This window comes from Corticium candelabrum, chromosome 21 (genome assembly GCF_963422355.1).
Source record: "Corticium candelabrum chromosome 21, ooCorCand1.1, whole genome shotgun sequence".
NCBI lineage: Eukaryota > Metazoa > Porifera > Homoscleromorpha > Homosclerophorida > Plakinidae > Corticium > Corticium candelabrum.
The window spans coordinates 777,501-801,639 of NC_085105.1; the positions used below are offsets into that span (position 1 = coordinate 777,501).

The 24,139-nt window shown below is 40.8% G+C and overlaps 7 protein-coding genes across 10 annotated transcripts in view; 1 reads left to right on the forward strand and 6 right to left on the reverse strand.

The window, feature by feature from the left end:
- The window catches only part of LOC134196542 (uncharacterized), a 3,113-nt gene extending 1,292 nt beyond the window's left edge, over positions 1-1,821 (reverse strand). Inside the window, exon 1 of the mRNA XM_062665696.1 lies at positions 1-1,821. This exon is cut by the window's left edge and continues 282 nt beyond it. Within this exon, the coding sequence (XP_062521680.1) occupies positions 1-888 (888 nt within the window). The 5' untranslated portion in view covers positions 889-1,821.
- LOC134196541 (retinoblastoma-associated protein-like) overlaps positions 1-7,382 on the reverse strand; it is an 11,389-nt gene extending 4,007 nt beyond the window's left edge. The window contains exons 1-14 of one of the 4 annotated variants that reach the window (XM_062665693.1): positions 7,198-7,382; positions 6,639-7,139; positions 6,475-6,565; positions 6,150-6,195; positions 5,989-6,059; positions 5,584-5,640; positions 5,490-5,521; positions 3,751-3,845; positions 3,569-3,621; positions 3,237-3,308; positions 2,971-3,021; positions 2,856-2,909; positions 2,758-2,786; positions 2,620-2,693 (exon numbers count right to left, since the gene is read on the reverse strand). In XM_062665693.1, coding sequence (XP_062521677.1) covers positions 2,620-2,693; positions 2,758-2,786; positions 2,856-2,909; positions 2,971-3,021; positions 3,237-3,308; positions 3,569-3,621; positions 3,751-3,845; positions 5,490-5,521; positions 5,584-5,640; positions 5,989-6,059; positions 6,150-6,195; positions 6,475-6,565; positions 6,639-7,138 — 1,225 coding nt within the window. In that variant the 5' untranslated portion in view covers position 7,139; positions 7,198-7,382. Of the gene's footprint in view, positions 1-2,619; positions 2,694-2,757; positions 2,787-2,855; positions 2,910-2,970; positions 3,022-3,236; positions 3,309-3,568; positions 3,622-3,750; positions 3,846-5,489; positions 5,522-5,583; positions 5,641-5,988; positions 6,060-6,149; positions 6,323-6,474; positions 6,566-6,638; positions 7,140-7,197 lie in introns of those variants that run through there. The other 3 variants (XM_062665694.1, XM_062665692.1, XM_062665695.1) reach the window with 3 other exon arrangements.
- An 87-nt stretch (positions 7,383-7,469) lies between these two features.
- Positions 7,470-11,043, reverse strand: LOC134196285 (uncharacterized). Its single transcript, XM_062665382.1, has 7 exons — positions 10,662-11,043; positions 9,448-9,687; positions 9,163-9,305; positions 8,556-8,685; positions 8,204-8,302; positions 7,750-7,793; positions 7,470-7,697 (listed from the first exon to the last, which is right to left on the reverse strand). Exons 1-7 carry the CDS (start codon positions 11,002-11,004, stop codon positions 7,590-7,592), a joined length of 1,107 nt encoding a protein of 368 aa, XP_062521366.1. The 5' UTR covers positions 11,005-11,043; the 3' UTR covers positions 7,470-7,589.
- A 4-nt stretch (positions 11,044-11,047) lies between these two features.
- On the reverse strand, positions 11,048-13,313 carry LOC134196286 (emopamil-binding protein-like). Its single transcript, XM_062665383.1, has 4 exons — positions 13,127-13,313; positions 12,972-13,053; positions 11,571-11,709; positions 11,048-11,319 (listed from the first exon to the last, which is right to left on the reverse strand). The coding sequence occupies exons 1-4, from the start codon at positions 13,295-13,297 to the stop codon at positions 11,091-11,093; spliced, it is 621 nt and encodes a 206-aa protein (XP_062521367.1). The 5' UTR covers positions 13,298-13,313; the 3' UTR covers positions 11,048-11,090.
- Positions 13,314-13,753: 440 nt separating this feature from the next.
- LOC134196405 (emopamil-binding protein-like) lies at positions 13,754-15,303 on the reverse strand. Its single transcript, XM_062665520.1, has 4 exons — positions 15,117-15,303; positions 14,962-15,043; positions 14,229-14,367; positions 13,754-14,025 (listed from the first exon to the last, which is right to left on the reverse strand). Exons 1-4 carry the CDS (start codon positions 15,285-15,287, stop codon positions 13,797-13,799), a joined length of 621 nt encoding a protein of 206 aa, XP_062521504.1. The 5' UTR covers positions 15,288-15,303; the 3' UTR covers positions 13,754-13,796.
- A 293-nt stretch (positions 15,304-15,596) lies between these two features.
- LOC134196231 (serine/threonine-protein phosphatase 6 regulatory subunit 3-like) lies at positions 15,597-19,657 on the forward strand. Its single transcript, XM_062665313.1, has 2 exons — positions 15,597-15,735; positions 16,494-19,657. Exon 2 carries the CDS (start codon positions 16,507-16,509, stop codon positions 19,489-19,491), a length of 2,985 nt encoding a protein of 994 aa, XP_062521297.1. The 5' UTR covers positions 15,597-15,735; positions 16,494-16,506; the 3' UTR covers positions 19,492-19,657.
- Positions 19,658-20,191: 534 nt separating this feature from the next.
- On the reverse strand, positions 20,192-24,128 carry LOC134196499 (uncharacterized). The gene is made up of 11 exons (XM_062665643.1): positions 24,052-24,128; positions 23,707-23,761; positions 23,559-23,627; positions 22,613-22,732; positions 22,027-22,067; positions 21,566-21,799; positions 21,296-21,350; positions 21,168-21,236; positions 20,826-20,936; positions 20,720-20,760; positions 20,192-20,570 (listed from the first exon to the last, which is right to left on the reverse strand). The coding sequence occupies exons 1-11, from the start codon at positions 24,112-24,114 to the stop codon at positions 20,415-20,417; spliced, it is 1,014 nt and encodes a 337-aa protein (XP_062521627.1). The 5' UTR covers positions 24,115-24,128; the 3' UTR covers positions 20,192-20,414.
- Positions 24,129-24,139: the final 11 nt, after the last annotated feature.

The following is a 24,139-nucleotide window of genomic DNA, read 5'->3' on the forward strand; positions in this document are numbered from 1 at the left end:
CACTACACTCGCGAAACCCATCGTAGCCGCATGTGCTGCATGAAGTAGCAAACGAGTGGCAGCTTCTTCATGACAACATTCCAGATCTGCTACACATTGGGCAGTAACTGTAACTCCATCACTGCTTGTTAGAAGGGTGCATTTGGCATCGTGAGTCACATAGAATAGGCGATGATGAAGACGTTCAGCATATTCTGGTCTGATCCATTCTTGTAAGAGAAACTCTGAGAGATTTGTCTTGTTGCTGTCAAGCGATAAGTACTTCTTCCACTGTGATGGACACTTCTGCAATAGATTAGCTATGTTAATTTTTACGATTCCCTGTTTTACTCCCTGGCTTCGTTCGCAACGTTTGATGCTATGAGTAGGGTATCTGTCGACCACAAAATCGATCCGAACAGAACCAGACAAGAAAGCTGCTGTAGCTACATCAAACGCCTTCATGGCAAGATCTGCAAATGTAGCTGGGATTGTACCTAAACTTTGCAGCAATGCCATGGCATCAATCATCCACGCAGCATTGCCAGGCACATTTTCAGCAGGAGGAATGTCTTTCTCTAACAGATCGAGCAGTTTTGACTTTGCAGTTTTTGCCAAGCTTCCATCCACTGACACTAGAGACCAAGGGAGAGGACCTAGTTCGTAGCAAAGAACAACACTCATATTTAAAGATCTAGTCTGTGCTACAATTAGTAACCTAGCAAATAGGCTTCGATCAGCACGCACAATTACTTCTTGTCCTTTTACTTTTACAGATTTTGTTTTTACCTGTGCCGATAATGTCTTAAGCTTAAGTTTGGGAAGAGGATCGTAAAAGCTAACTTTTTGAGGACTTAAGTCTTTCGTTAACAAACTGAACAAAGCGTTTTTCTCCGATGGTGTAAGCATTTAGTATATCTGCTGCTATGTTATCTGTGATAACGACACCAGACGAAGTACTAAAAAGATTAGTGATGTCTTCAACTGCAAATGGATTGCTTCCTGTTTTGATTGATTCAAGAACAGCCTGTACAGAAGCTTCATCTTTCTTGATACGGTTTGCTCCACAATCCTTGTGCAATGTCTTTGTGTTTTCGCACAGTCCTGCCATGTCCAAACAGTTTCGGGAGATCTCAGAACGCCGATGAGCGCTAGCAATCCATTTCTGGACGGCTCCGGTTTTTTCTTACTAAAATCTCTAATGCCGCCCTTGGTCTTCGAGTCACGATTAGTAGTTTGTTCAATTGCTTGGTCTACTGGAATTTGCCTAAATGCCCAGTTACTGCGTTGCACACAATATTCACCTTTAAGAAATTCCTCATGGGCATCTACAGTAGATGATCACGAGTCTTAGGTAAAACAGTCATTTCACACCAATAGAGCGTCATGTACCGGCTATAATTTACTCTGTCGTAAGCAAAGAACCAGGCTATCATCTTTCGTATAGTCAGCAAGTGTAACTTCCAATCACCTGTTCGAGTTGAACGAATATAATCAAGAAGAATACTTACCATTTCGGTGTACGATAGCCACAGCTGCACGTGACTTACCGGATGATGACTGTGACTCAACCGGACACTTACAAGTAAAGACAATTTGGAGAAATGAAAGTAGTGCGTCTCAATTGAATAGTTGAGTTGTAGGCACAGTGAGTGAAATTTTAACACTTGTAAAAGTGAGGGTTGTAGTGACAGTACACATTTAGCCCTAAAAAGAATGTCTACCTACATCTCTAGCTGTGTGTTGTACGTGTGTTAGTCTGCCCCAGTGGGAACTGCATTACTGTGGTGATGCGATAGAAATAAATATTATTATTATTATATTATTATTACATCATTCCTAGATTGCACCACACTAAAGCAGCAATGTACTATACGGATGATGTAATGCAACATGTAAATGCATGGATGTGTTTACCGTCACTACAACGCATGCTATGCGCGCTGCACATGACTTACCGGATGATGACTGTGACTCACCGGTACTTACAGATAGACTATATATACCGCATGCTGTGAAAATTTAATTTGCCTGAATGGCCAGTGCTCTTGTTCTGGTCCTAAACTCAGTAGTATGAGTTCTGGTAGTAGTTGCTGTAGCAGTTAACGTTGCAGCTGCAGTTGTAACAGCAGTAGAATCACAGAGTTACACTTTGTCATGTCCCGGATAATAAACACGGAACTCCTGACTCGCACAAACGTGAGGCTTCAAGCTTCGATTTTCAGCAGAATAATGAATAATCAAGTACGAAGCAACCTGTTTTAGCAAGTGAGAAGCTGGTTTAGACAACGGCAGTGTAGGTTGTCATGACAACTAGGTGACGACTAGAGACTCCCCCGTTCTCTATGAAAGGACACTTCGTTTTGGCTCTAGACAAACAAACAGCCTATTCTAGTCCTAGACTAGCGATTTAGCTAATAAAATTTAGATCGAACTGTTGGGGCTACGGAACCTAGAAAAACAGCTGCATTTCTGCTGTGGGCCGTAGGACTAAAACAGAGAAACAAACAAATGCATAAAAAACAAATGATATGGACAAACATACTGACAGACACACAAGGAAAATAGACAAACAGACAAATAAAACAAAACAAAACACGTACTGTACTACTTTACTATAGTTACTAGGATAACTCCTACCTTTCCTATAGAAATACTCCAACACTGAAGACTTTGCATGTTCATCCAAAGTATTCTGCACCAAGTCCACAACACTAAACACATCAGCACACATACACTCACCACATAACGACAACACAACAGCGAAGAATCACATACACAGAGTCAGAACAAGATTCTTCAACTTCCTATTAGCAAACGAGACACAAAATTTGTGCATCACAGTGGTGTATTTGACAGACTGAAGGCGCACATACGGTTAGACATTTGTGAACGTCGATGTCTGACACAAGTTGAAACAATTTGCTTTTCTGAAAAAATATGCAATGATTGTAAGTATGTGAATGTGTTTGGTTTGAGCATGAAACTTACTCCGTCCCATGCTAGGGTTTCAACGATGCTCCCTTCTATTTGGTGGAGATGCTAAAGTAATAGACATCAGGTTGACATGAAGATACCAATTTAACGATTGCAATGGCATTTGTAGTTTCTTTGTATTCAAATTCATAGACCATACTGTTATGTGTGATTTAAAAAATCTGGTGTGTGTGTCCAATGTCACCCATTTTAGTGTCAATTGTCTGTCCATTATTCCATTCATCTGTTGTCACCTCACGTTAACTAAACTGTTTGCTCACATTGATGACATCGAGTGACAACAGCGGCTCACTGACAATAAAGTTGTCAATCACTTTCAAAAAGTCAAATGGCTACAAAACAAAACACAACAAATCCGTACACAACAACAGATCAACATGCAAACAAAAAAAGTAAAAACAACAAACAAACAAACAGATAGAGATATAGAGACAAAGCAACTCTATTTGAAGACGAATACACACACACACACACACACACACACACACACACACACACACACACACACACACACACACACACACACACACACACACACACACACACACACACACACACAACAAACATAACAATGCTTAATAAATGTGAATACCTCGATATTAAATATTTCAATAATCCAAGGAAAACAAGCAACATCCAAGTAGCCTAAAACGAAGACAAGCATCATTCAAAATGTGAAGTAACAAGCCAAACAATCAAGCAACAAGAAACACTCATAGAATGTGAACATTATGTGGTATTATATGATGCAACTATAGGTGTGATCTAACTCACCTCTTAGTGGTTTGGTGTTACCATAACAAAACATCACTACTTCAATGCTGCAGGCAACGAGGACTTGATGTAGAATCTCTTTCCATAAAAGAGAGCTAAACAAAACAGTTGCCACATATAATAATACAGAACAAAGATACAACAAGAACGAGATGACATGATTAATGATTTATGAGGTAGCAAACATTGCAAGCACAACAGACAGAAAGATGGATAGACAGACAGATGAACAGATAAATGAACAAACAAAGAGACAGACAAACAGATAGACAAATGGACAGACAGACAGACAGACAGAGACAGACAGCTATCTGTTTTTATTCTCATATAGACTCTACTAGTACATATGCTAGGAATTTGTAAAAGCAAACCAGTCCTTGTAAACAACAAAGTCATGGGCTTGACCCTGAATGTCAAAATCTAGTATCCTATCTAAACCACCATGATTAGGTAACAGTTTTAAAAGTTTTCTAAGGGCAACTTTGGCATTGCATCTTTGCAGAATTGTAGAAAATCTTTTTCTCCAATAAAGTCACAAACATGGTGTTCTTGATTTACTGACTGTTGTGACAAATGCTGCCAAAAATCTCAGCTTTTGTGCCCCACCTTCCAAAATGTTCTATTACAAGAGGAACACATGATACATACCCTCCTGGAACAAACTCTTTTGAATATTTTCCATTCTTTCTTCTCTTGTTGCGGCAGCATGACCATTTTCCCTGCTAGCCCTCTTAATAACTCAAGGCAAACATCAAGGCAAACATCAAGGCAAAGGCAAACATCAAGGCAATCATCAAGGCAAAGACAAACATCAAGGCAAACATCAACACAAAGGCAAACATCAAAGCAAAAATCTGGGCAAACATATATGGTATGTCCTGACTCCATGGATGAGCAAGTGAAACTTCAAGATCCAAATTCTGTCGAGTATTTGCATGAAACATTGTAATATCTGGGCGATCTTCAGTACTGATGTATTAATGTCTTGGTTCTGTTTGATGGGGAAGGTGAAGGTGAAGATCAGACAGGCATGCACTCACTCCACCCATTCAAAACTGAATTGGGAGACCACACAGGACCACCCCATATTTACAGGTTAAAAGATGGTATCCGTATTCATCCAATTAAGTCATGAGCACAATCACACTTTTAATCTAATTGGTGAACGGTAGAGCTACTCCCTAGACAGACAGACGGACAGACAGACAGACAGACGGACAGACAAACAGATAATTTATTCTCATACAGATTCTACTTGTACATATGCTAGGATTTTTTAAATACAAATCAGTCCTTGCAAACAACAAAGTCATTAACTAATGGACTTGACTTTGAATGTCAAAATCAAATAATCTATCTACATCACCATGATTAGGTGACAGTTTTGAAAGTTTTCTAAGGATAACTTTGGCATTGCATCTTTTTGCAGAATTATAGAAAATCTTTTTCTCCAATACGACATGAACATGGAAGCATTAAAATTGGCTTCTGGATTTGCTGACTGTTGTGACAAATGCTGCAAAAAATTCTCTGCCTTTGTGCCCCACCTCCCAAAATGTTCTATCACAAGAGGAACACATCTTGATACATATCCTCCTGGAACAAGCTCTTCTGAATATTTTTTCATTTTCTTTTCTTCTGTTGTCAGACAGACAGACAGACAGACAGAAAACGGATCAACAAATAAACAAACAAACAAGTCAACTAGTTAACATAACAGAGATAAACATGCTACAAACCTTAAGTTCCTTTCCGGTAGTCGTGCCGACTCCTAACAAACCACCTCAATCACACACCAAAACCCAACACACTCACAACGACAACACAACATACTCTCTGTAACAGCGATTCAAGCACTCGATAATACAACCTCGTACTCAACAAAAAGCACTAAACAGCAAACAACCATTTCATCCATATGCATTTGTACATTACAAGCGACATCAATGCAGTCACTGTCATACGTGTCAGTAAATTAATATGACAATTACTCGTATAAGTCTTTCAAAATTAGAACAAATTGTCTTGAAGTAACCCACGTGCCCGCCTGTGTTTGGAATGCAACCCATTTCATTTTAGTAATAAAAATCGACCATTATTGCCCCTGCATGTTTTCTAAAATGTTACCCAATCAGTCAGTTTTGATGTGGTTTTTCATCAGTGTGTCTGTCTGTTTATTAGTTCATAAAATTACTGTCGACATATCATCACATTGTTGTATGCAACTCTTTGGCTCACCTTCATTGCTACTCTTCCGTTAGAGTCTCCAATAACACAAGAGAAATGGTTGACAAAGTAGGATCCGAGTTCTATGATCGAGAGAATTTTAAGTTTGATGTGCTTGCATGCAGGCGAGTGGGTGAGGTGGAGGGACAGTTAGAATTAGAGATTCAAGTTACCTGTGAGAATTTCTGTGATGTGATTTGAAGGGTCAACGTCACATTCCTAAAAGAAAGAAACACCCATCACTGTTTGTGTATTACCATTTCTCAGAGTGTGTCTGTCTGTCTGTCTGAGACTGCAGATTACTCCAGATGCTGGGTGGGCCAGGTCTTGAGTGGCCAAGTCCCACCTACAAAATAGTTAATTTATTTAATCACATTTTTCCGAAGTTCCCGCCAAAACACCGTTGGCGGAAGTTTCCGTTTCAAAAGTTGGATAGCCCTGCTGTCTGTCTGTCTGTCTGTCTGTCTGCCTGTCACTAAATCCACATTCAGCGATTACCACAAAGTATTGCAACAGCTTTGTTCCCGGGCCAACACTGTTGTTGGCCTCAAGAGCTTCCTTCAAGTCAGTAAAACCATCAGAAACAACTCTGAAACGACAGAGATACAAAAAGTCTAATGTAACGTTGCGCCACAATCAATTTTAATTAGGACCAAACCTACTTATTGTCTTGTGGCGTCATTGTCATGTGCTCTCCAGACGTCAACACATTCTTCTGTTGAAACTGAAATCGCGCATGTGTGGTTGATGAATGAATTGGAAATTTTTGAGGCGTGCAGCCCAGAAGCCTCGGCTGAATGGGAACGAATTGAGAACCAAACAGTTGACTAGGATATCTCCACGCGTTTGAGTTCCAAGAAACTGCGTGACATAACGACAACCGGCCGCATGAGTGCAATGTTGGCGCCGAGCATCGTGTCACGTGAGACGCGTGCAGCGAATCAGCGTTCGAACGTTCTTCCTTCGAACTCGCAAACACGTTGACAGAATCACTAGAAAAATGATTGGCGACATGCAGTGAATTGGCGTCACATAGCGAGTAAGAGTGAAACTCAGATGGCCGCTCAAATTGTGACGCAATGTCGCGAACACAGTACGATGAAGAGCCAGCTTGGCTCTCTGACGTGTTATGACGACTTTGCTGCATGTCAGCGAACTGCATTCTGTCAAGAAATTTGTCAAAAACAAAACACGCGAAATCAGCTGATTTGTGCCGCTCACGTTTGCCGGAAGCTTCTGTTTTCTCCCGATGAAAGAATTACAGTGAGACGAAAGAGCGAAACGGCGCGCTGCGACGGACAGCGTGAAAGAAATTGTAGCAAGTTGACTCAAAAGTAGCAGGTGACAACACCTCGGACAGCTGGAAAATGCCGCCGCAACGCCTAGCGTGTGTTCTGATTGGCTGGCGAAAGCTAAATTTCTATAAATGGTCATAGGGTGGCGCGAAGCCTCGAGCTCCCGACTATTTCCCCAATAAAATGCGCAAGCCAGGTTTCGATAGCTGACAATAACCATAATTAACTTATTCGTTAAAAATATTCACAGCATGTGCAACATAAAACATAAGCTAAAACTAAAAATATACCCACATGTCTATTGCACATTGTGGCTGTCTACTTTAAGAAATCGTATTCACTTCTTGAACATCGAATGACAACATATGCAATGATGATGAACAAGGCAATGCTCCCAACAGAAATGCACACAATCAACACAGTTAACTAAAAATAAAATAATTTTAGTAATTTGATGTTTGTAAGACAAACAGTTTACCTCAGATGTCCATGTGGATGAGGACTTAGGGCAGCTACTAGTCTCTGCAACATTATGCATTCAATAAGTGTGTATGTTTGATAAGTGTTTATTTGTCAATCGCTTTAGACATACATGGCCAGACAATCAAAAAACAAAATACAAACAACAAATGACAGACAAACAGACAACTGTATAAACAAACTAGCAAACATTAATTAAAGGTGAGTACAAACTTCAAATTTCCCACATTATCAGATGTTTACTTAATGCACCACAATCACACACACACACACACACACACACACACACACACACACACACACACACACACACACACTCACACACACACACACACACACACACACACACACACACACACACACACACAATTGATACAATATTTGCATAAGCAAAAAATATACAACTGTTGGGCAGCTTCAATCCTGTCTCCAACAACATACACATGTCTTACTTGACGAAAATTGTACACCGGACACTTGAAACGGTTGAACAGTAATGTTATGAAACACAATAGTTGCAAGACCATCGTTGCTTCTACAAGTGCTCTGCCCTACACATGCAAATATAAGTAATCACAGGTGGTGTGAGCAAGTGTGTGTGTGTGTGTGTGTGTGTGTGTGTGTGTGTGTGTGTGTGTGTGTGCACGCGTGTGCATTATCAATGTTCTGTAGTTTTTGCTTCTACCAAATACAGCATATGCAACCTAATTGGACTAGACAGAAATAGAACAATTAGTTTTCCAGATCTATTTGTATATAAATTGCTTCAAAATAATTATTTATAGTTTCTCTTATTAGAATTACCGCAATGAAATGAGTTTCCAAGAGGTGCTTTGAAGTATTTGTTATCATATCTGAAATTTGTCTTGAGACTGGTGTCATTGTGTTCCATGTGAGTTGCATACCATGAGCCATTGCTCTTCTCAAAAGTCACCTGTGATAAAAATAGGGAAATACTTGTACATACAAGGACATGTGATTGAAGCCAATTAGTCTCGAGTTTGTCCCCAGATTCTCTTACGCTAGTCTTGTCTGGTGCCCGTATAACAATTTTTAAAAAAGCGCTTGGAATTATCAAACGAGCACCAAGCAAGACTAGCTATAAGGCAAGAAAGTCTGGGGGCGGAGCTAAAGTCAACTGCAAACAGACAAATATACTTCAATACAAGAGACAACAAACAGACAGATAAACAGACAATTAGACAGACCAACAAACAGACAGACAGACAGACAGACAGACAGACAGACAGACAGATAGATTGTTTTATTGATTATAAACTTTAAAGATACAACAAGCAAATCAACACACACACACACACACACACACACACACACACACACACACACACACACACACACACACACACACACACACACACACACACACACACACCAATTGTCTACTGCTTACAGAAAATGTGATATTATGTGATTCTTTGTACCATCCTCCAGACAATACATGCTTAGATCCTGAGCAAGTTATATTAGGTGGAATAGATTTCATGTCAGCTTGGAAAATTGTGCTGTTGAATTTGTACGACTTTTTCTTCCAACCTAAAAAATCAACAAACAGTAGTCAGAGAGTATAATAAACAAACTGACATTAATAGAAAACAAACAAAACAATAAATAACAAAACTAAAAATATAAATAATTATTGTCAATAATAAATTACATTAATGCAAACAATTATTACCAAAGTTAATAACAATTTCATTTGCATAAAACAAAATGCAATTAGCTTTCTTCCATGTCACATTCTGAGGTCCGCCACTGTGCCATTTATTAGTAGACATTGTGAACCACGGTCGAACAGGAACTGTGGTGAAAGCAGTAGGTGCAACTGAAGATGACACAAACATTGATGTTGGTTGGTGGGTTTTCCGATGAGTCACCGACTGAGTGTCATTTGGAGTAGTTGGCTGTGTTGGTTTTGCTGCAGTCAATAAATAAGTCGTATACGTGAGCCTCATGAAAGGAAACGATAATTAATAACAGACAAGCAGGCAACCAAACATATTAATTAATTAAGACAGCAAGAAAGACAAGCGAGCATAAGCAAAGGGCAAGCAAATGAGATATGTATAGGTAGATACGCAGACAGACAAGAAGACTGACAAACCAACCATTTGTGTTCACCCCCTTCCCCCAAAAACCCACCTCATGTGTGAGCCAGTAGACTGTGTAGACAGAAAACGGAAAGCAATATTGAATGTCTCTCACACAAAAATTTCTTCCATAGTCAGTTTTCTGTTTACACAGTCTACTGGCTCACACATGAGGTGGGGTTTTTTGGGGAGGGGAACACAAATGGTTGGTTTGTCAGTCTGCTTGTCTGTCTGCATATCTACCTATACATATCTCATTTGTTTGCCCTTTGATTATGCTCGCTTGTCTTTCTTGCTGTCTTAATTAATTAATTTGTTTGGTTGCCTGTTTGCATGCGGTGGTTCAAGCCAAACAGACACATAAGACATATAAAAAGTCATGCAACCACTCAATGGGCCGGGCAGAGAAACTGACAAGAACCATGCATGCACGGACAAAATGTTGACTGACAACTGATCATGACAAGCAAGAATGGCAGACAAACAACAGATCGTTTAGAATTAGTGTTTGGTTGAGGCCTTGGTGGTCGCTGGACATTCTTTTAGTCTATGATGTGTGGATGTTCTAGTGTTGGTTTACGAAATATACTACACCATTGAAAGACAGACAGACAGACAGACAGACAGACAGAAAAGCAGACGGAAGAACAAACAATTGAGCAGAAAAAGAGATAGATGGGCGGGCGCCAGATATCTAGTGAGTAAACGAACAGAGGGACAGACGAACAACCAGCGGGACAGACAAACAGACACACAAACAAGCAGGTAGCTAAACAAACAGTCAAACAGTGCATATACTGACCACTAGTTGTCGAGTTCTCGATCTTCACGCAAGCGTTTCCCTTAACATCCTTCCATACCGCTGTCTCGGAGTCAACAGTCACGATAAGACAACACACGGCTTGCGGGAGCTTTCCGTTAGGCCCAAATCCACGTTTGCAAACGCCAGTAGACATCCGTAGAGGACCAGAAGTGCAAGATACCGCAGCGGCCCTTGGAAAAACTGCGTGCAAGTCTCGGAAATCTTTTTGCGCGCAGTGAGGCTCGCGAGGATGCGGTGCAGGCAACTCGCACAACGTTTGCCTCATTGGAATATATAGAAGAGTGATGAAAAACAGCCAGAAAGCCATGCTACTCAATACCATGTAGTACCGCGCACGTGCGCACGTGACGCCAATGACTAAAATGTCACGTGACAATTAGTAAGCATTTATTTTTAGCAGGGCTAAAATTAGTTTTCCTTTTTCTCATTGTCAGCTGTCTGGCTTACTGAAACCCAAGACTGGTAGAGCATGTATACTGGCAGAACAACCCACAGCATGTTGAAAAAGACGAGATAACACCAGAGATAGAGGAACTTGGATGTGTTAAGTGATGGACTGCCTGTCAACCACTCCGGGCAGAATATCATCCAGCCGCCATACAGTTCGCAAACACAGAGAGTTATCTGAATGAAGTGCCTAAAGCAAACATTTATAAACAAACAAACAGATAAACAAACAAATAAACAGACAAAAAGACAAATAAACAAACAAACAGACAAACATATAAACAAACAAATAAACAGACAAACAAACAAATAAACAAACAAACAAACAGACAAATAAACAAACACACTAATAAACTAATAAACATACAGACAGACAAGCGACGAAAACAAACAAATGGACAAACAAACAAACACACAATTTCAAATGGTGAAGGTTTCCACCTGTATGATCTCTTGTTAACGATTGCATCTATTAGTACCAAACAAAGAGTCCCACACAGAAAAACAGTGGGAATTTCAAGAGATACAAGTGTGGCATCACCGTGAATCCATCGGCTGTCGGCAAGTCCATACTCTCTCCCTGAACAATCATCAGATCTACTTAATTAATGCACAGACAAACAAAGATAAGTGCTTGTTAACTACCCATAAACAGCAGAAGTGGTCTAACCAATTTCATTCTGAGCTGTTTTTAATTAAATTAAATAATCACTTCCAAGCAGCTGTTTGCCACAGAATTGGTAAGACTATGTAATAAATTAAATTAGTGATACATCTTTACATTATATGCATGCTTCAATAATGATCTACCGCATTTCGTATTTATGAAAACTTCATGCACACCTCAGTTTTGGCTTTTAACGCGCGCTAGTTCACCCAAACCACGCCCCATGCTGGAAAAAGCGCCGGGCCATCTTTTCCACAAGACTCTTCCGACCTCTTCCGAGCTCTACGTAGCATGTACTAACAGTGCAGCGTAGTAGTTTAGCAGTTTCTGCAAGGAGCATGGCCTTGTAGTGTTACGTTCCGGATGTATACCGAATATTTAAAAAATAGCTAAATACTAGTTAATTAAAGTAAAGCCTAGTTCACAATACGACGCTGACGTTGACGTTGACGCTGACGATGACGCTGGACGTTGACATTGACGCCGACGCTGACGCTGACGATGACGTTGTACCATTCACAATATTTTTCCGTGAGCGTCAGGAGACGTTGGTCAGCACCTGTCTGGATACTCGAGCGTTGAGCGCATGCTAACGCACGTTATTGTAACACCACGTGTGTATCGTAGATGGACGAAGAAATTGTAATTCTTCTACTTCTCATTCGTCGCCGTAGGCGTAGAGCTAGAGAATATCAACAACGGCAAATGTGGGTCAGACCAATCTTCAACGAAGGCGGCAACAGGGAGAATTTCATAATCGATATATCTCATATCTCCTTGCAGAGATGAGGCTGAACGACAGATGTACGCGCCAAAGACACGCGCACGCTGTCGATTAGACCCTCCATGCGAAATCCGGGATTTGATAAGACTGTTCTTTGATTTGTAGAAAGTAATCACGTGTTTTCCGGTTACGTTGGTACACTTCCGGAATCGACGCTAGAGTTGAACTTGAGTCAACTCCAGCGTCAAGAACGCTGGACGAACGCTGCGACGAACGTCGTCGACGTTGACATGTTTACAATACGACGCTCACGCCAGCGTCATCGTCATCGTCAGCGTCAACGTCAGCGTCGTATTGTGAACCGAGCCTAGGCAGTCTCTCAATCTACTGACAGGATTTCTCCCGCGGCATGCCAGTTAGTTTGCAATCTAACGTATTTCAAAGCACGTACAGATAGCCACCAGAATGTCCTCCATCTGTCCATGTGTCTTGTCAACTGTCGTTCCAATCGAGTAGAATACAAACAGACCCTCCTGCACGCACACCAAGCACAAAGAAAGCAAAGAGAATGCTCAGAATTCTAAAACCGTCGATATTTCGCCGTACAAGTGCAAAGTGGATGAAAGCGTCGAAAACCAGCCAAACGACGACGACTTTGTCACCTTTACTGATTACACCCTTAGCTAGACGCAGACCTATGACAAGCGACACGATAAACTGCAATCCATTTGCCAGTAAGCAATAGCCAGCTCGTGGAGTAAATCCGATATCTTCCATCACAAAAGTCTTAACATACGGGAGATTGCTGTCTCATTATAGAGATTTCCGGTTGTACTTTCTGACGCATGCGTAATCATCGGTAAAATATACGGGAATTTGTCGTCACATTTTAAAATTTCCCGGCTGTTTCCTTCAACGTTCTAATTAATTTCTGTTTACTTACTATGGCATATTCCTACTTACACTCTTGACGCAGCACAAATAATATCTAAGCTAAATTTTAGTAAAGGACGTCATTCCCGCACTACAGTAGGCGTAACCATTCGTTTATATCAACTACAATTTGCGCATGCGTAATCGTCCAAGGGTATGATCGGCCATATTGAAACGCGAACGTGTTGAGGAAGTTCTTCAGTGAGAGTCTTGCACGTCTCGTCGCAGTCCCAGAAAGCCATGCTACTCAATACCATGTAGTACCGCGCACGTGCGCACGTGACGCCAATGACTAAAATGTCACGTGACAATTAGTAAGCATTTATTTTTAGCAGGGCTAAAATTAGTTTTCCTTTTTCTCATTGTCAGCTGTCTGGCTTACTGAAACCCAAGACTGGTAGAGCATGTATACTGGCAGAACAACCCACAGCATGTTGAAAAAGACGAGATAACACCAGAGATAGAGGAACTTGGATGTGTTAAGTGATGGACTGCCTGTCAACCACTCCGGGCAGAACGTCATCCAGCCGCCATACAGTTCGCAAACACAGAGAGTTATCTGAATGAAGTGCCTAAAGCAAACATTTATAAACAAACAAACAGATAAACAAACAAATAAACAGACAAACAAACAAATAAACAAACAAATAAACAAACAAACAGACAAATAAACAAACACACTAATAAACTAATAAACATACAGACAGACAAGCGACAAAAACAAATAAATGGACAAACAAACAAACACACAATTTCAAATGATAAAGGTTTCCACCTGTATGATCTCTTGTTAACGATTGCATCTATTAGTACCAAACAAAGAGTCCCACACAGAAAAACAGTGAGAATTTCAAGAGATACAATTGTGGCATCACCGTGAATCCATCGGCTATCGGCAAGTCCATACTCTCTCCCTGAACAATCATCAGATCTACTTAATTAATGCACAGACAAACAAAGATAAGTGCTTGTTAACTACCCATAAACAGCAGAAGTGGTCTAGCCAATTTCATTCTGAGCTGTTTTTAATTAAATAAAATAATCACTTCCAAGCAGCTGTTTGCCACAGAATTGGTAAGACTATGTAATAAATTAAATTAGTGATACATCTTTACATTATATGCATGCTTCAATAATGATCTACCGCATTTCGTATTTATGAAAACTTCATGCACACCTCAGTTTTGGCTTTTAACGCGCGCTAGTTCACCCAAACCACGCCCCATGCTGGAAACAGCGCCGGGCCAGCTTTTCCACAAGACTCTTCCAACCTCTTCCGAGCTCTACGTAGCATGTACTAACAGTGCAGCGTAGTAGTTTAGCAGTTTCTGCAAGGAGCGTGGTCTTGTAGTGTTACGTTCCGGATGCATACCGAATATTTAAAAAATAGCTAAATACTAGTTAAAGTAAGCAGTCTCTCAATCTACTGACAGGATTTCTCCCGCGGTATGCCAGTTAATTTGCAATCTAACGTATTTCCACATGCACACATGCATGCAAGCACGTACAGACAGCCACCAGAATGTCCTCCATCTGTCCATGTGTCTTGTCAACTGTCGTTCCAATCGAGTAGAATACAAACAGACCCTCCTGCACGCACACCAAGCACAAAGAAAGCAAAGAGAATGCTCAGAATTCTAAAACCGTCGATATTTCGCCGTACAAGTGTAAAGTGGATGAAAGCGTCGTAAACCAGCCAAACGACGACGACTTTGTCACCTTTACTGATTACACCCTTAGCTAGACGCAGACCTATGACAAGCGACACGATAAACTGCAATCCATTTGCCAGTAAGCAATAGCCAGCTCGTGGAGTAAATCCGATATCTTCCATCACAAAAGTCTTAACATACGGGAGATTGCTGTCTCATTATAGAGCTTCCCGGTTGTACTTTCTGACGCATGCGTAATCATCGGTAAAATATACGGGAATTTGTCGTCACATTTAAAACATCCCGGCTGTTTCCTTCAACGTTCTAATTAATTTCTGTTTACTTACTATGGCATATTCCTACTTACACTCTTGACGCAGCTCAAATAATGTCTAAGCTAAATTTTAGTAAAGGACGTCATTCCCGCAATACAGTAGGCGTAACCATTCGTTTATAGCAACTACAATTCGCGCATGCGTAATCGCCCAAGGGTATGATCGGCCATATTGAAACGCGAACGTGTTGAGGAAGTTCTTCAGTGAGAGTCTTGCACGTCTCGTCGCAGTCCCATTCAGTCATCAGCGACAACGTCGTGTCATTCAACCATCTAAAGCAGCTACCATATTTGTGGTAAGTTGCCGTCATAGTTCTCTACAAGTTTGCCACCATTTATCGTCTTTCCGGCCTTCTAAACGCCGTCTCTGCGTCTCGAACGATTGTTCTCTGTGAAATCGTACGATAGAACGACGTGTAGGCGGTCTTCGGTTTGTCACTCTTCTCCACCAGCCCAACCCCTTCACGCTGTTTTGACAAGACGCTGCTGGTCATGCAGGTTGGCGGAGCCGGTAGTATGTACGCAGGTGTGACAAGTGAGGGTAGATGGTGATGCCGGGGAGGGAGCGTTAGTTGGGACGAGAAAGCTGGAGAAAGTTGAGATGCTCAACTGTCTGTTGATTTGTTGGTGTGTGTGTGTGTGTGTGTGTGTGTGGTGTGTGTGTGTAGGTTGTTGAGGAATTTGGTTGAGATGGGACTGTGACACGTTTTTTGTAGAGTGATTGGTTACAAGCTAGGCGATTAGGCTTGTTATAGCATAGCAGTAGTGTAGTGTTCAGGCTTTACACTTTTGATAAGGAGAGATCCTGTGGAGACAGCTGGTGTGTGTGTGTGTGTGTGTGTGTGTGTGTGTGTGTGTGTGTGTGTGTGTGTGTGCGTGTGCGCGCGTGTGTGTACATATTCCAGCTGTTTTCTCACCAGTTGTGTAGAATCTCAATGTTTGAGAATTCAGTGATGTATTTTGATTGCTCGTAACCTTTTCTGGCAGGTGTCTACCTTATCTCGACTGATTCTTGCAGTTTGAGTTTCTGTCATTTGTCTTTGTGTGTCTGTAGGTGTTATCTTCTGATGAGCTTACTTGGTGGCGGCATGTTTTGGAGATTCAACATGCATGCCGGTGCGGCCATTGACGGCCTTTTGGACAGAGAGGACTGCACTTTGACTGATCTCCTCAATGAGGATGATGTTCTTCAAGAGTGCAAGGCAAACAACAGAAAACTGATTGATTTTCTTATCGATCAGAAAGTCATGGAAGAGATGGTACATCTGGTTGTCACAGAACCAGAGGAGGATCCCGATGGCAAATTTAAATACAAGCATTCAAGCATGGCCTGTAATCTTCTCACCTCGGATGTCATCCAGATTGTTGACAAGCTAGCAAGTGAGACAAGTCTCTTAGATCAATTGTGGTCATTTCTTGACACAGACAAGAGTCTCAATGCTCTTTTGGCAGCGTATTTTAGCAAAGTCATTGCCACGTTGCTGAAGGCAAAAACGGAAATAATGTTGGAATATATTCGAGGTAAAGCCAATGCAATTCAACTGTTTCTAGATCATATTGATACATCAGCAATTATGGATCTTGTGCTTGTTCTGACGTCTTGCTCTGAGGTTCCTGAACAGAAAGCTGAGCTCATGTTGTGGCTGGAGGAAGAGAGACTGATTCCACGTCTTGTAGATCTCATTGATCCTTCAGTAGATGAAGCCAGACAGAGTAATGCATCACAGACACTGTGTGAAATGCTTAGAATGTGTAGAGAGAATGGACTTCTTCAGCCAGCTGATGTGAATCAACCAGATCACCTTCTGTGCATGCTTGAAGATCCATCCCTTGTTTCTCAGCTGCTGTCCAACATGTTAAAGTCATCAGATACTTATTATCCTCTCATCCTTGGCATCACCTACATCCTCACTCTCCTTGAGCCACGGTCTCAAGTCTCAGAGGATAGTCCGTTAGGATTCACTATCTTTGTTCCTGAAAAATCTGTGCCTGCTGCCACAAATGCGGGTGCTATCGTTGAAGTTATTATTCCTTTTCTTCCTAAATTTCACCAGATGTTGGAGTCTCCAGCTAGCATGCTTCCCGTGGAGCTAACCATTGGGACACTTGATCCTCCTTTTGGTAATGCAAGGCTGCAAATTGTGAGGCTTATTGTAGCTCTTTTAGTCACAGATGTTCCAGATGTTTACACACAGCTGGCCCAGCTGAATACATTGAAAGTGCTTCTGGATCTCTTTTTTCATTATGATCTCAATAACTTTTTACATCTCCAGGTAGAGCTGGCAGTCAAGACTGTCCTATCATCTCCTGTAGCATTGGACAACAATGATTCTGACCACAACACATCATTGTTTGCTTCGCTCTTTCAAGATTGTCGACTTCTCCAGCGTATTGTCTTAGCGGGTGAGGAAGATGTTCTCTCACAGAACCAGCGAGGAGCAAGAAGGAAGGGCTACATGGGTCACCTAAATCAGATTGCTGCTGATATATTGAAGGAAGGCGATGTGCAGCCAAGAATCAAGGCAGCCATTGAAGAGTTGACTGAAGAGGATCACCAACTGTGGACGGACTTTGTTATGGGACCATATGCAGAAGTACGCCGGAAGAATGATATGGATCTTGGAGGCAAACGTCCACTCATGTCTTCCTTTGACGAATCTGGTGAGGAAGATGATTTTTCAACGCCCACATTTAATAGGCAAGGGAATGCGCAAGACTCAAGTTTAGCACAAGAATACACACACTACCAGATGCAGCAGATGAGTAGTGAGTTTGTTGAGTCGTTTGGACTTGACGACGAAGAGTTCCCAACATCTGAGGAGTCGACAGCAGCAAAATTTGATCGAATACAGTATTTCGACTTCTCCATTCCTTCAGAAGAAGACAACTCCGGAGCTGCCCTATTTGAAGCTTGCTGTCATGAAAGAATTCAACCATATGGTGAGTTGGATGAAGATGAAGTTTGGCAAGAGAAGGAACTAACATATGCAGAGACGCCAACTCAAGAAAGGATGGCAACCGGACGAATGGCAAACACAGCTCATTATGGAAATACGAGTAGTGAAGATGAAGCATTTTGTCATGATGAAAGAGAGGTTAACAATCAGAGTGACAGATCTTTTTCTACACATATTACTATCACACCAAGCAAGGATGAACCTGATGATGATGATATGGAAATCGAATTTGAGATGATGAATTGGCCTCAAAAGAGTGAAGATGACAGCAGTCGAGATCAACAAATTGCCATAGATGCTGACATCCCAGATTGGGCACGAGAGCCAATTACTGCTCAACAGGAAGCAGGATGGGCTGATTTTGATAATCTAGGCGATTCACCCTTTGATAATGATATAGCAATGATGTCGTCAGCACAGCAGTCGCCGTCTTCTTCAAAGTACACTGCAGAACTAGCAGAGGAACTGATGGGAAAGGTAGATGACACAGATCAGGGTAATGGTGAAGTAGGAACAGATGATGAATCAGATGAATCAGATGATCGGAGTGGAAGTTACTGTTTTGTCACTGAAGAGGAAGGAGGTGAGGCTCTATACAACAATCCAGAGAATCATTCACCCATAACAACCAGCAACCATTCAGAGCAAGATGATGAAGCTGATGCAGAATTAGTTGAAGTTAACATAGAGATGGTCAATGACATCACGGATGATCATATAGATTCACATAATCCAAGCACAAAAGATAGTCAAAATGCAGATGCATTGAATGACCTACCAGATTCAAGACCAACATCTACTAGTGGCACTGAAGCAACACCGTGTGCCATATCAACAAGTGAGGACATGGGCCCTATGGTTGAAGCAAGACAAACCCCTGATGATGACAACTTAGTACAAAACTACACTTTTCTTTCGAATAGTGGAATGATGAAGACGGCAGATAGCGTGTCCAGTGATGCACAGGAGGAAAAAATTGGGGACTCACAAGGGGTTAGTGGGAATAGAGATATTGAACAGGCTAGGGAGAAGGCTAGACAAGCAATGGACTTGTATGACACTCACAGGGTTAGCAATGAAACTGACACTAACTAGACATAAGGAGGTTGTATAGTACCTCATTGTTATTGTCATAGCTTGAATGTACTTCCTGTATTCCGCATTTTGGAGTCACATTCACTGTATTTTTGGTTGGGGGATAGTCAAGTTGTCGCTTTGTATGATTAGCTATGTAAACAGTAAATGTCTCAGGTGATGTGTACCAGTGTCTCAATATCCATAGACTGGAGACATAAGTCTGTACTACCAGGTATACAATGATCACTGTTTTTATGTTGCATAATAGGGTATGAGCAGGGTCTCCACGATGTTGGTTCTATTCCCATCACACATTGCGGAGGAATGTTGCCATCACGGGACTGAATCGAGCAATACAACAGTAGGCCATAGGTCACTGGTGGGTCCACTTACACTACACACTGACACTGTCCAAGGTGGCAATAAAAAATTCAGGTTTACAACGTGTAGTACATCTTGTCATCTGTCAATTCCACATCCACGCAGAAATTTCTTGAGTTTATAGCTATAAATTAGATGACAAGAACGTAAATCATACAAGTTGTAAGCCTGTTTAGAACATTCCTCGTGGATTCAGTTAGAGACTGTCCATTTGACTCACAGCTGATACTTTGGCACCAACCAATCAATAATGAACTGGAAATGACTCTCAACATTATTTCCAAAATATAATATTGACAATTTAAAAAAGACAACAGGCATCTGTAGGAAACGTCCATAAAGACTTCGATAATTTTAACTGCAATGAGTGCTGACTGCAATGAGTGCTGACTGCAAGGTTGCTTACAATAATGTTACATAGACACAATGTTTGCTGTCTGTGTACTGTACCTACATGCCTTAAGTGGTCAAGCAAACTTCCAACCATCGTACAACAGACTTTCACAATGTTTACTATCATAACATCAATAGAAAAGCACCGAGCATGATTTCCAACCTTGTTATGAAAGAAGGTTTGCAATCGCTGGTCTGTCTAAGTACATTTTCTTCCAGAAAGGTAGTCGTACGACCCCAAATTGTTCAAAAAACTTGAGAGCAGCTACGGCATCTTTGGGACAGTTCCATGCTATCCTACAGCAGTTGTGTTCTTGAGCAAACTATACAATAAAACGCAGGTAATGCTATATGGTATATTTTGTGTTGTCAATATCACGTTTTTGTCTACACAGTGACGTCACAGCAATGACATCATTCCTACATGCAATTTACTATATTTTTGAAGTACTTACCAATGACCTAATCTTACCTCAGCTAGTTTCTTCATTATGCCTGTTGCGATTTTTTTCCCTGTAAGTAAGACAGTCATGCAGTGATCCAGATCTGTCAAAAAAATTGGTAGCTCAATTGTTCACTTCGGTGTGTCTTTTTCACATAAAGATCCTCAAAGTAGATCAGTGGACCTTCCCATGTAGAATAGCTGAATGTATATAAACTAAACCCAACAACCTCTTTCTCCAGTAAATCTGCGTAAGCAGCAGTGTGTTAGACAAGTAGACAGACAGACAAAAGATGAATAAATTCAATAACAGACAGACACACAGACAAACAGACAGACAGACAGACAGACACACACACACACACACACACACACACACACACACACACACACACACAAGCACACAGACAGACACACAAACAGTGTGGCAAATAAGCAGTTCACAAACAGGCAAAAAGCCGTTTACTCAAAGGCTTACTTTCAGACGTCCTCTCTGCTATGATCAAGTAGAAAAACTTAGGTTCCAAGAACCCATCCTGAATAAGCTCTATTATAACAAAATTTCTACTGTGTATATATGCATCATAAAACTGCCACAAATTGTACCGTTTTCAGATACTTTGATAGAACTTGCATCACGACCTCCCTCAATAGTCAACTTCTACAGAACAGCATTTCACACACACACACACACACACACACACACACACACACACACACACACACACACACACCACACACACACACACACACACACACACACACACACACCACATGCACACACACACACACACACACACACACACACACACACACACACACACACACACACACACATTATGATGACACTCTACCAAAGCCTACGAAATCCTATACCTTAATAAGACAACAAACAGCTTGTACATCTTCTTGAGTACCAATGCGAATGTTCACTTCAGAAGAAAGTTGGACAAAGTTTGACACAATGTTTCTAATACCCTCTCTGTCAATTCTTATCCGAGTCAACTGCTCCATAGCTTTACCACCAATACTACCATAAAATGCTAGAGCTTCCGTGTTGTCATCCAAGCAGCTCCATCCTATCTTACAGCAACCCAACTCGTTTGCTAACTGGAGGACAAGAAAGCCAACTGAAACGTGCTGCTTACAATGACACCAAGTCATGTTCCAAAGATGCCAAATGTGTACCTGACACTGACGTCCTGCCTGCCTGCCTGCCTCTGTCTGTCTGTCTGTCTGTCTGTCTGCCTGCCTGCCTGCCTGTCTGTCTGTCTGTTTAAAGGAGTGAGATGTCTTGATACAGACCTGTGTCTGCTACCTGATTGGTCAATGCTAACCTTAGCAACTTTCTTCATCATTGCTTTTCCAATACCTGTTCCTGCATAACACATTTCCAGTATTATTTCCACCGAAAATGACAACTACAAATAAACAGTCCAATACAAATTGTCAAAGTTCGAGAAACCTCTACCAAAGTAAAAGTTAGAACAGTCCTGACTAATATATTTATTGCAAATATATTGTGCTTGCCACTGCTTAGACATGTAAATCGTTAAAGAGTGCTTGTAGCACTATGTTGTAATGTAACCATGTTCCATACTTTTCGTTGATCACATGACATAGAAAATTAAAATCAAACTGATGTAACTAATACGTTTCATAAATTCATTATTGCTTCAGATATTCGAGTTCAAAACAACCAACTTCCATAATTAGGTATTTGTTTATCATTTTACCTTCAAACCCTACTATGTTATGTCGCTACACTATACATGTACCTTGCTCACAAATAACGTATAAACAAACATGCTTCATGTAACCACATGAGATGTTGAAACATTGCCAATACATATCTTGCTACTGACTTCTAATTAGTCTATTAATCAGTCTGTAAGCTTAATGCCGTGTATTGTTTGCACTTACTTCGATATTCAGAATTTACATAAAGATCTTCAATATACATCATTCTGCCTCCTGTGCTGGAGTAACTCAAGAAGTACAAACAATATCCAATCAGTTTCGGTCTTGCATTTGCAGAATCTCCTAGCAAACAAAACGATGTTGATTGAGAGTGTATAACCAGGCAGCAAGCAATAGATTCGTATACTACACAGTAGAGTAACAATTTGTACAGAGAATACATAATAGAATGACTGTATGCGATTGACTTCTAGAAGTGTATAATTCTGTAAGTCTGTTTGTGAATCAATCAGTCCCTCCATCAGTCAATCTATCAAATAAAACGAGTAGATCAATGTCAGTCTATATGTCTGTCTAATTAACCATCCTTAATATCAACCTTACACGTCTATCCATCTTTAGTCTTTCCAGTTTGTTTGTCCGTCTGTCTGTCTGTCTGTCTGTCTGTCTGTCTGTCTATCTGTCTGTCAATACACATATTTTCCATTTAAATCAGGCCTTTACATCATGAGCAACTAAACAAGAAACATTAAACACTAATAACAGAACCATCTGTCTGTCTGTCTGTCTGTCAATACACATATTTTTCATTTAAATCAAGCCTTTACATCATGAGCAACTAAACAAGAAACATTAAACACTAATAACAGAACCATCTGTCTGTCTGTCTGTCTGTCAATACACATATTTTTCATTTAAATCAAGCCTTTACATCATGAGCAACTAAACAAGAAACGTTAAACACTAATAACAGAACCATCTGTCTGTCTGTCTGTCTGTCCACTCAACTATCTGCCTGCCAAATTATGTGTCCTCATGTTTGTCTATATGTTTGTTGTTTGCCCTACACATACACCACTGACCAGTCACTACATCCATCTGACCCTCTGATATGTAGGAAAACATTTAGTAAACAAACAAGCAAACAGAGATATTTTTGGTACAGTACCATCACTTTTCTGTTCAATAACGTCAAATAAGTAATACTTTGTGTCACCAAATCCGTCTCTCAACAGATCTGCAAAACAAACTTCACGTTAATTCTTTCACAAATTCACTACAAACAGAAAGTAATAAGTAGATATAGTGGTACGTTCCTTCTTCTTGCTGTTTTACAACACCGACGTCAAACTTCTGAGCGATTGCAAGTTCCTGCAAAACAACGAGAGTCCCAACAAGCAACAAACGTGAACACCTCATTCATACTAGTTACGCTTCCTACAATTCTTACAAAAAAAATAATTTAATTAAAGAGATTGCTACACGACTTCATGACAACCTTGCAAACCACGTGCGCTAGATGTTTTTTCATGATTTTAATTACTAAAAAATTTTATGTCACAAGCAATGCTTGCATTCAACGTTTTGTATCCAAGTACAACTCTAGTACACGATTCTAAATGTATGTGACGTTACTCTCTTCGTTTAGCGTTAGTGTTAACCTTGAACAAAGCGAGCAAAGCTGGAACGTCAGTAGGCTTTCCTTCCCGCAAAACCCAAGTCATCCGGAGCGCTAAAATTTGAGCATGC

Coding starts and splice junctions, on each gene's coding strand:
- LOC134196285 (XM_062665382.1), bottom strand. CDS start 11,004: ATGGTATTGAGTAGCATGGCTTTCTGGCTGTTTTTCATCACTCTTCTA. Junction 9,688..10,661: donor CGAGAACTCGACAACTAGTG/GTCAGTATATGC, acceptor TATTGACTGCAG/CAAAACCAACACAGCCAACT. Junction 7,698..7,749: donor CATCCACATGGACATCTGAG/GTAAACTGTTTG, acceptor TTTTATTTTTAG/TTAACTGTGTTGATTGTGTG.
- LOC134196286 (XM_062665383.1), bottom strand. CDS start 13,297: ATGGAAGATATCGGATTTACTCCACGAGCTGGCTATTGCTTACTGGCA. Junction 13,054..13,126: donor CTTTCATCCACTTTGCACTT/GTACGGCGAAAT, acceptor GTGTGCGTGCAG/GAGGGTCTGTTTGTATTCTA. Junction 11,710..12,971: donor GGACATTCTGGTGGCTATCT/GTACGTGCTTTG, acceptor ATGATTGTTCAG/GGAGAGAGTATGGACTTGCC.
- LOC134196405 (XM_062665520.1), bottom strand. CDS start 15,287: ATGGAAGATATCGGATTTACTCCACGAGCTGGCTATTGCTTACTGGCA. Junction 14,368..14,961: donor GGACATTCTGGTGGCTGTCT/GTACGTGCTTGC, acceptor ATGATTGTTCAG/GGAGAGAGTATGGACTTGCC. Junction 14,026..14,228: donor GTTAACAAGAGATCATACAG/GTGGAAACCTTT, acceptor TGTTTGCTTTAG/GCACTTCATTCAGATAACTC.
- LOC134196231 (XM_062665313.1), top strand. CDS start 16,507: ATGAGCTTACTTGGTGGCGGCATGTTTTGGAGATTCAACATGCATGCC.
- LOC134196499 (XM_062665643.1), bottom strand. CDS start 24,114: ATGACTTGGGTTTTGCGGGAAGGAAAGCCTACTGACGTTCCAGCTTTG. Junction 21,237..21,295: donor TATCAAAGTATCTGAAAACG/GTACAATTTGTG, acceptor TTGTTATAATAG/AGCTTATTCAGGATGGGTTC. Junction 20,571..20,719: donor TAATGAAGAAACTAGCTGAG/GTAAGATTAGGT, acceptor TTTATTGTATAG/TTTGCTCAAGAACACAACTG.